Source organism: Trametes versicolor (assembly GCF_000271585.1).
Source record: "Trametes versicolor FP-101664 SS1 unplaced genomic scaffold TRAVEscaffold_11, whole genome shotgun sequence".
In the NCBI taxonomy this organism is placed as follows: Eukaryota; Fungi; Basidiomycota; class Agaricomycetes; order Polyporales; family Polyporaceae; genus Trametes; species Trametes versicolor.
This window is the reverse complement of record NW_007360331.1, coordinates 1,112,502-1,123,889: the sequence shown is the minus strand read 5'-3', so window position 1 is coordinate 1,123,889 and position 11,388 is coordinate 1,112,502. Positions and strand designations below refer to the sequence as shown.

At 55.5% G+C, this 11,388-nt stretch overlaps 4 protein-coding genes across 4 annotated transcripts; 1 reads left to right on the top strand and 3 right to left on the bottom strand.

Moving 5' to 3' along the window:
* Nucleotides 1–93: 93 nt before the first annotated feature.
* On the bottom strand, nt 94–1,018 carry TRAVEDRAFT_173478 (uncharacterized protein; the record flags this gene model as incomplete). Its single annotated transcript, XM_008044881.1, has 3 exons — nt 94–327; nt 391–777; nt 839–1,018. Coding segments are annotated over 3 exons (801 nt in total), but the record flags the coding sequence as incomplete, so codon positions are not given.
* A 2,231-nt stretch (nt 1,019–3,249) lies between these two features.
* Nucleotides 3,250–5,896, bottom strand: TRAVEDRAFT_51895 (acetyl-CoA synthetase-like protein; the record flags this gene model as incomplete). Its single annotated transcript, XM_008044574.1, has 15 exons — nt 3,250–3,486; nt 3,557–3,614; nt 3,668–3,806; nt 3,861–3,875; nt 3,924–4,083; nt 4,140–4,284; nt 4,345–4,427; nt 4,483–4,536; nt 4,598–4,729; nt 4,790–4,795; nt 4,862–4,887; nt 4,955–5,014; nt 5,081–5,149; nt 5,214–5,540; nt 5,599–5,896. 15 exons carry the CDS (start codon nt 5,894–5,896, stop codon nt 3,250–3,252), a joined length of 1,809 nt encoding a protein of 602 aa, XP_008042765.1.
* A 1,502-nt stretch (nt 5,897–7,398) lies between these two features.
* On the top strand, nt 7,399–8,633 carry TRAVEDRAFT_51894 (uncharacterized protein; the record flags this gene model as incomplete). The annotated part of the gene is made up of 3 exons (XM_008044573.1): nt 7,399–7,626; nt 7,677–8,512; nt 8,564–8,633. The coding sequence occupies 3 exons, from the start codon at nt 7,399–7,401 to the stop codon at nt 8,631–8,633; spliced, it is 1,134 nt and encodes a 377-aa protein (XP_008042764.1).
* A 1,899-nt stretch (nt 8,634–10,532) lies between these two features.
* TRAVEDRAFT_51893 (uncharacterized protein) lies at nt 10,533–11,284 on the bottom strand (the record flags this gene model as incomplete). The annotated part of the gene is made up of 3 exons (XM_008044572.1): nt 10,533–10,610; nt 10,677–11,147; nt 11,210–11,284. 3 exons carry the CDS (start codon nt 11,282–11,284, stop codon nt 10,533–10,535), a joined length of 624 nt encoding a protein of 207 aa, XP_008042763.1.
* Between the last annotated feature and the right edge of the window lie 104 nt (nt 11,285–11,388).

Genomic DNA, 11,388 nt, shown 5'->3' with positions numbered 1-11,388 from the left:
GGGATTAGTGATGCTTCCACTTCACGCTGGCCCGATGGACATGTACCTCACAACAGCGTCGCGCTCTTGAAGGAACTCGAGAGGGTTTGGGATGTCTTCTTGCTTCAGGTTCTCGGCAAGGTCGAGCCATAGATCAACCAGTGGAAGCACGATCACGTCTTGGTTGGGCCCCGCGAAGATATTCATAACAGCGTCAACGCTGTCTTCCGAATCTTCACTGAGAGCACTGTCCGCATAGCTGCCACCGCTGTTGACAGATGAGGTAGACCCTGACGCTGACGTGTGGTGGCGGTTGAGAGAAGCTTCACCAGGACTCGCAATCTCAGCCTTTTTACCACCGCAATCCATTTAGTATTTGAACACCGTGAGAGAGAGAACGTCGACACTCACCTGGACGGCGGGGGCTTGCCACCCTGTAGTTGCCCGATATTGCGCTTGCAACTCGTCCATGCGCGTGATATCCTCTCCCCAATAGCGGTTCATTTTGACTTTCTCCGGGCCTTTGAGCAAGATAGCTCGCCGCTCGTCGAACCGCTCCGGTCGCGCACGGACCCGGATATTAGTCTCGAACTCCGCCCAGTGATAGCAGTTGCTGTACGGGAAGACGGGCTCGGTGCGCAATGGAGTGCGTCCTCGCGGATGGGACGTATTCGGGAAGATAGGGATGCACATGTCCGCGGCATACCCTTCATCTCTGTCCTCCGCTCGTAGCGAGGGTGCTATCGGACAAATCTTGTAGCGGTACCAGGGTTTATTGGGGAACGGAATCTCCAGTTCCTGTGTAAATGTTAAGCATCACAAGCTTGGTGTTGAAGGACATTTCTCGAAAGTCACGCACATTTTTGAGATACACGACGTATGCTTTGGTTTGGATAGCTTCCGCGGCGGATAGGGCTTCCGGATCGTTGAGGTCTTTGACCATCGCAACTGGATTCATGCGAATCACAGCGTAGGTCCCAGGGTTTGGGCTGAAGAACACCGTGGTAGCTCTGTCAGAGAGTGGTTGTTCGGGTTGCATGTTGCGCAGGCGTTATCGTGTGTAAGCAAAGTCGGGCTGGGCCAGCAGCAGACGGGTTGAGGCGACAGAGGCGAGATGTGCGGAGACAGACGGAGTGAGGTCGACCAGGCTCGTATGGGAGAGCATCTTATCGGAATGTGCCTAAGACAAGGGCCGTATCGCCAGCAGCCCGTAGCGACGGAGAACAATAGCTTTAAGACCTTGTTCTCGGCCACGCGTCCATGTTTGTGCCTGTTGATCAGTGTGGGCATTTAGGCGCCGCCGGCGTACGCCTGGGCCTAGACTTGGCGGCAGCCTGACACTCGGACCACTGATCAATTCCGAGTCGGTTTCAGGCCCTTATGTTTCCGAGAAAACAACATGAGATTATTGTCTCCGTTGCCTACTGGAAGGCTTCAGCGTGCACTGTAGATTGCGCAAGGACCTCACGCCTTGTCTGACAACGATCGCATTGGAAACCAGACTCAACCGGGCCTAAATTATCTACTACGGTGGCATGCTCGACGTCGAAGCTATATATTGTACGATTTGCACGCTCTCACAGGCAAACAAGCCCCTTCCCCTCTCCTCTCACATTTCTAGCTTCCCTCCCGCTTCTCAAACTCGAACGACTTGAACGATCCACGATGGCCATCAGGTGTCTCGCATGCAGCCCGGATCAACACGCAGGCCCTGAGGAAGAGACGGTGCTCCGCCGCGGAGAAGTATTCGAGATTCAAGAATCGGTGTTCACCCCCATCGAACATATCCTGGCAGATATGCACGGTGTCTCGGGGCTGGCTGGAGACGCCCTCCATCGCTCCCGAAGCTCGCTCCACAGCATGCGCACCAAGGAGAACGCCACTCACAAAAGCCGCCCTTGCATCCTCATGAACGGTGTCCGTAGGGCACGAAAGGGTATGGCTGGCTGCAACATATGTCTCATGGCCACGTTCGAGAAGACGCCGATCGAAAAGCTCCCCCGGGTCTTCCGACACTTCTGTCTGCAGGTGTTCACAGAAACCGCACCGGTACTGGAAACACCTCATCTCCACTCCCTTCCAAAATGGCGCAGACGTAGCGGTATGCAGTGGATCATCATGTGGCCGTTTGATACGACGCGCACATTGGGCGGGCGATGGGGGGCACGGCCCGGGCATGGCGGCTGCGGGCAACGCACGGGCATGGCCTTCGGTGAGAATGCCATGGGATATCTCGACGAGCTCTGCGAAATGAAGGACCGCGAGTGGAAAGAGCTCTGCTATTCGCAACCGGGGTTTGCCGCAGAGCAAGAACAAGAATATAGGGTACGTACTTCATCGTTCCCCTCTATCCTTTATCACGCCTTACGAGCATGACCTAGGATTACATGGACACGTGGAGGGGATCAACAACGGTACGAGCGCCGATTTTCGTATCTTGCCTTTGCGTGCTTATGCTTTCTCGTAGGGGTCACGGACCGTATCTTGCGGCTCGCGGGAGTCGACACCCTCTAGATGGCCAGGATATGATGCTCGGAGCATCGTGTCTGAAACCATATACGAAGATCAGGTCAGCCTCTTCGATGAGAAGGCTCGATACGCACCCTATCAGGTACGGAAGAGTACATCAAACCGTCATTCCTCTTGGCTGACTGTGGATGTGAACGTAGGCTCATAACCCCCAGAGCGTGCGGCCCAAGCGCCCCAGGCGTGGCGCGGGGGACTCAGGTGGCAGATCCAACACTTATTCCCTAACAAGCGTAAGTGTTGGACATGCGCTGTCTGTGACCTTGTGCTTATCCGTTCGCACCTTCGCGACTTTCAGATCAATGATGGAGCATCCGCGTGTAACATGGGCCACAAGCACCAAAGCCCGACACGTGAGGTGTTCACTAACTTCACGAAACGACTCAGCGTCGTTGCACCCTGGGGAACGGCGTAGAGAGTTTGAGGCGGCCCGCTGGACGAGCTGCTTATGATACCACAGTCCATGATGATACCATTTTTGATGATCCAATCAAGTCTGTCATTTGAGTTATGGCGTAGAGGATTAGGACGTACCGCGACTGTTCCGAGTGCACGGTGTCCGCCGGCTCGCCCCGAAGAGAGATAATGTAGTTGTTGATGTGTCAAGTGCACCACTGGCCGGACCAGCGATTTGTCAATGGTAAGCCCTGCCCAGAGCCGTTGTGAGAGAACCATACAAACGACAACAAACAAGGCATGAAGTATTGGCAGCCAAGCTAGCTGCGGAGTGAAATTGATGAACTTCTACGCAGAGTTGTCAATGACCGCTGTCCGCACATTCTGGGGAGTCTTCACCTTCAGTACTACTATAGAGCAGGCAGTGTTACATGCGCTCCCGAACTCTCGCATAGCCAGTGACGTTCCATCGAAGGAGTACATGTCTTCGATCTCCTTCGCGTACAGCTTGAGGCATACTCCACGCCGGGTCGTCCCCTTGAGCGTGCGCTCGAACGGCTTCTCCGAAGATGCGACGAGGATCATCTGGTGAGTCAGGCACAAAGTTAGTGATGCGTCCCCCGGCATCTTAAGGTATGGGACTCTGAACGCGTACATTGCGCGAGATCTGTGCATGCTGCTGCAAGTGCGCGTTCGCTTTCTCAACTGAGGGCCTACGTGCGTCAAAAATGTCAGGCATGTTCCACAAATTGTGGAGTACACTGACCATATCAAGTCCTTGTACGCTTCGCCTCGCTGCTCATGGTAGAGTCCTGAAGGGGGCTCGACAAGCAGGCCAGACCCCATGCGTTGGTGTCCGAACAGAACCGCCGAGCGGATGTTCGGATCTTGCATGAGCATGCCTTCTGTTTATTCGTGAGCACACAGACCAGGTACCATGTGATGTTAGACGTACCGACTGGTACCGGGTTGAGCTGTAGATGATATCAGTTTAGTCCTAAGCCATCGCATACTATGCTCACCATCCGCCCAGTAGAGAACACGATCTGGTCGTCCTGTCGGCCCAGGACCCTCCAGTGTCGCCTTTGTTGCATGCTGTTCTAATAGGTCGCCCCTAGCCCACGCCGGCCGGCCGTCTACCTCCGTGTTGGTCAGATTCGGGCGATCGGATGCGTCTGCCGCCTGGAGTAGCGTTGAGCATGACAATCTACAGAACGTGGAAAGCTACGGATACTTACGATCTTAATGGGCTCAAACACGCGCTTCCTGCCCTCTTGCGGTTTCATGTAGAAGCTAAGGTGAGGCGAGAACTCGAAGTATTCCCAGTCGCGTGAGGAGTCGGGCTCCTGCGGAAGAAACTTGCTCGCCACGCCCACCTCAGTGCTGCTCGGGACGTGTCAGAGTTATGTACACGCCACGCACCACGATTGACAGTACACGTACCTTCCCCAGACGGACACGAGCAGGACTCCATCTGATTCGAGCTTGTCGCCGACACTCGTGGCTAATGGAGCCCCAGTGTAGACCTGTGAATCTCCCTGAGTATTACGAGGAATTGTAAATGAGACGATGAAGACATACGAGGTAGTCGAGCTCCTGCATGGCTCGAATGTTTCCCTGTTCACACGCCAATCCCTATATTATACGCGCTGAGAGATGCAGATTCGTATGACCGGACCAGAAACCTGAGACGCACTTCAATGAAAGCGGGCATAGAGATTACGATCTCGCATTTGCATGCTTTCCACGCAGCGAGGAAGTTCGCGGCAGTGGGGACGGTGAGAGGGCGTGCGGGGGCGTAAAAAGCGAATGTCGCGCCGCACGTCAGCTGCATCGCGTTCGAGACTTTAACAGTGATTCATGGTGTGAACTTTGCCAGGACGCTTACGGGCCACTACAGTCCAAGCACGAGACGTGGATGAGATGCGAATACCGCGAGTGATTCATTCGGGAAACTTACGATCATCGACAGGATCCCAGTGGTATCTGACGTGCGGCAGGTATGAGTCGAGTATGAGCAGGTGCGACTTATGAACGATATATAGACACTCACGGTACAGGGAGTTCGTATGCGCCGCGATACGTTTCCCTACCAAATCGACATCTCCGAACTCTGAAAGCAAGCGAGTAATGCCAGATCAGGGGAGGTGAAGCTCGTACATGCAGTACGAAGACGTACTGGGCGTGTTACACGCGTTCGCAAGCGCTTTCCCCGTCAAAGGAATCGGTTTCGGGAGCCCCGTGCTACCTATACACATCCATGTCAGCGTAGCCCGTCCGGAATGCCAGACTGGTTGCCACAAGACACTCACCAGTGGAATGCATTATGAGAACGACATCGTCGTTCGCAAAACGTTCGACCTGTCTAGTGCGACGCTCCCTAGTGAGCTTGAACGACGCGTAATCCTCAGGAACGATCATTGGAATCAGCTCGAGCGTGATACCCTTCGCCCGCAGGATGTCCGCCGCGCTGTGCGCCATAGCCTGTAGTTCCACATCGTCGCTGACAAACAGCTGCGCCACGGCCTTCGTTTCTAGCAGATGCGCAATCGCTTCCGGGTCATTGGCCGGAGCGAGCGGGAAGACGGTGTAGTCAAGGCTCATCAGCGCGACTATTAGGTATATGTAGCTGAGCGCGTCTGGGACCAAGCTCGTCAGCGCTGGGGAAACATCGAGTGATTGGCAGCGCGGACGTACCGGATAATGCGAGGATGCCGACGACAGGACGCACGCGTCCGGAAAATTCGCCGTGGAGCTGCGGCTTGAAGAGCCGCTTTGAGACAACATCTGCGACGGCGCCGATCCTGTCCCAAGCTTCTGAGAAGGGGATGTCGTGCGATTCACCAGTGTCGCGGTCGGCGTAGGTGAACACGGGGTGGTCATGGCTATGCTGGGCGTGGTACTCATACAGGCCGGGGACGGAGAGACCGTGCTCGAGTGGGGGAGCACTGAAAGTCGTGCGGGGAACGCAATGCTGCGCGGGGTACGGTGGCATGATATGCAATGAAGGGATCACTGGGTCGAGGTTCTTGCTGTTCGCCGCAAAGCTGCGGGGGCTATTTGTACTGGGGTCAATGCACCCGCCCTATACGGTGTGTAGAATGCAGGGCGTAAACGATGCCCTGCGTACAATCGGGTGCCCTCGTGAACTCTGAGCTGTTCTGACTCATCGTAGTGAGCTTCGCGAAGGCAGGTTCGAGGAAGCAAAGCTCGTCACTCACCACGTAAGCACCACACTTTGGAGTGTGAGGAGTGCAAGAACTTCGATAGGACTCCAGTTACACGTCCGTTGACCTCTCCAAAGACTCTGCGATGATCTGGGTATGATTCGAGAATGACCGCACAGGAGGTGTAGCTCTGAGACGGTTCCACAGAAGATCTGGCTTCCAGATGTGCGGCTGTAGTATACAGCTTCCTCGTACGTGCTTCAAACCAATTGAATTCGAATGCTGAATGGTAGTCTTCGTGTATAGATAGACAAACGAATCATGAGGCCTGAGGGTACATACCTGGAACGCCGGGTGAGCAGCGTTGCTAGTTGCGGCATAGAAAAGCTACGGCGGGATCACGCCAAGCTTCGCGGCTTGAATATACGAGAGCGTATACATACAGCTCTGTAAGGCGCCCTGAGAACGAGGGCGTGTGTTCCTTCAAAAACGCATCAGCAAGACGCTCGAGAACCTGACCAGCACACCACACATACCGTTCAAGCAACGACTCACGAGGGTTTCACATAATGTAGACCCACACTGTGCGGTAGCTACAGAGATGGCAGTAGCTCTCCCTGTCGCGCACGAGGAATAACTCGAGCTGAAAACGCGATGGTGGGCGGATTCGTCGACGCATCCGACTAGAGCGCCAAGTAGAACCGCGCATACTCTCTCTACACTTACCTCGAGTATGCTACTGGCATCTGTACGTCAAATATGATGCTTCATTGCTGTCAGGTAGTCGCAAGAAGGTCCGGATGTTGTGCCAGCATCAAGTTATAGTGACGACCATGGCGGTTTCGGTCAAGATGCATATAAGTAGACGCCTGTCAGTGTCGCCACGGCGTCTTTTTGGCGTCTGGTCTCTTTCTTTCGCACCACGACATGAATCTACTTGACCTACTGGCGGTATCAGACTCCTCCTCGCTCTCAACAGTCGCCTGCATGCGCATACTCCTTTGAAACCAGGATCAACTGTGTGTGTCTGGAGGACCAGAAGAACCGGCCAGTAGCCACACGCGTACCCTCGGTCTCTCGGTGGCGCAACGACATGGCTTTTCGTGTGGGCCTCAGGAGACCTTCAGCCACGCGAATGACTGCACAATCAGGCATAGGCCGCCGCAGTAGTAAGTTAAAGCATTGTTTGGCTAGTGAGCTATGTCAGGCATGAACGTGGGACGCGGTCTTTCCACCTGGTGAGCAACGTTGACCACTTAGCCTCAGTGTCACGTACAAAGAGCGAAGGCTTCTTTGCACTCCCTTGAAGTCCGCGCAATGCCATTGTGCGATGGCTTGCCTCAAAACCGCCCTCGGCTGGTTCGATGAAGCCCTCACAACTTGCCGCACTTCTCGCCTCTCCATCCAGATACCAAAGATGCTCTTCTTCCCGCTCCCAAGCAGCTACGCGGTCGTAGAGATCGACGTAGAGAAAACACTCCAACCTCTCAACGATCCCGTCGCCTCCGCCGCCGGCGCGCAAATCAAGACGACGAAGTGCATCGTCTACCTAGACATGGTACGCGCCTTCCTCTCCCAACCCCCAACCACGCTCTGACCCTCCAGCAGGTCCTCCGGCTGCCGCTTCCGCACGACACCCATTTCAAGTATATGGCGTGCCTCATCGGCCCTGGACTGCGCCCCGCATACCCCGAGCTCTGCATCACGCCCGACATGTGCATCCCCATCCTCCCCAACACCCGCCACCCCACCGCCGACCGTGAGGCGCTCCGTTCGGACCCTCCGTTCCCGTTCGGCAACTGTTATCACTGGTCCGGACCGGACATGCGGCTGGACATCCGGGTCGCGAACGACGGGCGGAACTACGGCGTTGGGCCAAGAATGACATTGCCCGCGGTCCAGCACGTAAAGATGGTGGGTATACAGGACCGAGATATGTGGCAGAGCTGCTGCGCCAGGAAGGAACGGGATGGTATGGCGCGCGTCACCGGCGTACCTGCACAGGCGGGAGAACGGGACTCTCACCCTCCGCTCGTGGAAAGCATGCGCTCGTGCACCATAAGGCAGGCGCAAAGTCCACGCTCAGCTGCAGGAGCTGAGGGCAAGGGCTACGTCGAGGCAAACGAGTACGCGGAACTAGAGGCGTGCCACTACCCCTGCGAGTCTTGCGGGGGTGCCTGTCACGCTGACGATGACTCCGAGAACAGCGACGAACACTCGTCTCGTTCGTCCATGGACACGGCCTCGGATGGGTCTGGTGACTGCGACTGTAGTGACTGCACTGAATCTCTCGACGACATGGGCATCTTTGGTCTTAACGGCGACCCGCAAGACTACCTTTTGCCGATCGTGAAGGTCTCACTCGACATCGGTGCGCACTTCAAGGATGACTCTGACGTCCCGGATCCGATGAAGTTCATGCAGCAGCGCGATGCTCTGGTCAGGTGTGTAGGCTATCGCATGGGTGGCGTATCACGTCCTGACCATTTTGACAGGATCATCGAGGAGAGCAAACTTCGTGCGAAGCAATCGCTCGAGGCGACCGAGTCGAACGTTGCCGCCTGAGAGTCTCGCTGGACGGGGTGTAGCGTCGGTGCGGAGGACGCTAACTTCAGCAGTGCTGCCGGAGAAGTAGCCGCTGTCGGTGTGCCATCTGGTGTCGATACGGAAGGCGGGGGGGTCTCCGGCTGTACTCTCAGGCTTCGACGCTGCGGAGGCTAAGCTAGCCAGTGCGGACGTATCTGTTTCTTTTACAACATAATACTAATGACAATTGGCTTATGTGCTCTATCTGCTCAAAAATGTGCCGGCCACTGTGCGATGACATCCCAGTATGCGGAATCTAGCCCCGGCCATCCATGATCTTGGTGGGCGACTGCTGGTAGTTGCGCGCGACGATGCGTGCGATGACGCTGATTTTCTCCGAAGTCTCGGCGTACGAGAAGTCGTGCTGCTCGTTCGTATCGGGGTTCCCATATGTGAATACGGCGTGGTTTGAATTATGTTTAGCGTGGTACTTGTATAGACTAGACAGCGAAAGACCATGCTTGAGTTTGGGCGGAGGGGCGGTTGACACCCTGAGGCGTGGGGCGAGCGGTCATTTTAGCGCCACTGAAGTCGTCTATGTACCTGCAAGAGACGACCCGGGGGGGTGAGCGAGACTTGGGTCTAGAAGTAGGAGGGTGCATACGAGGCCGGTTATAGGCACTATCTCATAGCGTGATAGTTCTCAACGGACTACACGATCATGGCGTACCTATACGGTATACACAAGCCTTGAATCCTGATGCAGCTGGAAGGAGCGCTTGGGCCGCGTTCTAGGTCGGAAGAGATGCTACGGCCTGCCAGCAACTCGTTGAAGTCTCGACGAAGTTCAGTCGGAACCCACTCCACGATTGCGGTGTCGGCAAAGTTCAAACGCTCCTTGACATCCCGACAAGCTTCTGACTTCGAAAAGGCGCTGCAGCTAAAACAGTCGGCGACGCTGCTCATTTGTGCGAACTGGGTACTACCCAACCTGTCCAAGACGTCTTATCAGCAACGATATCAGAATTACATAGCCGTAGGCCTTCAAGTCTCGGCCTTCAAGTATCCCAAATCCGCAGGCACAGTGACTTGTGGCACATACCCATGTGGACATTGGGGAACCGGCACTAGGATTCCTCATCTTGAGCGCGGCTGTGGCTGAGCTGTGAGAGTGCGTGTAGATAAAGCAAGTCGAAGGGAGTATTTCTTGAGCTTGATTCGACGCAGTGTGTGCCAACAGTATGAAAGACGCTGTCTGTTTGGCGAGGTTTGGCGCTGGCTCACCACAGCTGGTGCCTGCTTATCTACTAATATAAAGTCCACCCGCGGGCGTTGTGACACTTTACTAAGTTTCTACCCAGACCATTACCCACAGTTGTTAAATGGGGTCCCAGGATTGGATATATATCCAAATTAGGCTCAGTGAAGCTCCTACAAACGAGCGGCGCAGTGGCATAAATTATCAGCGCGCGGGTTGAGATAGTATATAATCACCCATGTCAGCCCTAGTTTGGAGATGGTCAACATCTGGCGTTCGATGCTAGGATTCGTGCCAGGTCCCGGTATCACGATAAGAACAGAGAAGATTCAAGAGCAGCTCCCTCGCAAAGAGGACGTCGCTGGGAAGTTCAGAATTCGTGCTCACCACCGGCTCCTATAATGTGGCGCGCTCAAACGTAATTAGAGACAAAGACACATCTATAAGAATCTATGAAAACTTCGCACGAGTCACCAATGTGGCAGTAGGCCGGCTAATCGACAACCACACTAGGTACTCGCGGCATGCCAACGTGCGATTTCTAAAGCACGTAGGTATACTGCCACTTTATGGAAAGCCAAAAAAGGTACAAACAGAGGCGAATAGAGAATGGAACATCGGCACTGCGTAAGAACGACATGCTGGCGACAGCGAGCGCGACACCGGCTACGCGCTTCGTTTCATGCCCCTAGTGCGTAGTACGGCTCACTGAAGATCCGACAGTACGCAGGGAGGGCATGCGCGGTAGACAGCCAGACCTGCGGGTACCATAATCCTAGTTAGTTCGATTTATCACGGGATAGAAGTGGCGACATCGTACGCACGTTGTACCAGTAGAAAGCCACTTGATACTCGTGTATCGTCTTCCCGTTAAGATAGAGCACGCCCACGTACACCGCAAGCGCAGTGACAGCCGTGCCCGCCAGAACGCTGAGGCCCCAGAACACGGAGAGCCCGACCGACCACAGCACCAGCGGCACGATCACCGTCCACCGCGCGGCGGCCCCGAAGACGATCGGGATCGTCTGCCGGCCGATGGCTCGGTCGCCGTCAACGTCCTTGAAGTCCTGCGTGTGGATCGTCGTCGCGAAGATGCCCGTGCTCGCGAGAACGGAGCAGAGCGCAATCCCGTCCAGACGCGTAGGGTCCGATCCAGCGACAAGCGTCGCGCCGACCTCGAACGACGCGAACCCAAGCGCGTTCACGACGTTGCGGATCGCATAGTGCCGGCGGTGCGTAGTAAGCTCGTTGTAGAGGAGCGTGAGGAATACGAGCGCCGCACTCGCATAGACTGTCTGTGCGCTGTAGAGCGCGGAGAGACGCAGGCAGACGGGGACGATGGCCCAGCGGAGGAAACGAGCCTGCGCGAGGGTGATGCGCTTGGCGGGGAGGGGCGGTCGCGCTTGTTCTGCGCATCCTCCTCTGGATCCATACACTGGTTCGAGAGGTCGAACTGAAGGAGATGAAGCCAAACCCAGAAGACTATATGTGGGACGCGGAGGATGCCCGCTACGGGAGCAGATGCGATTGCGAGGG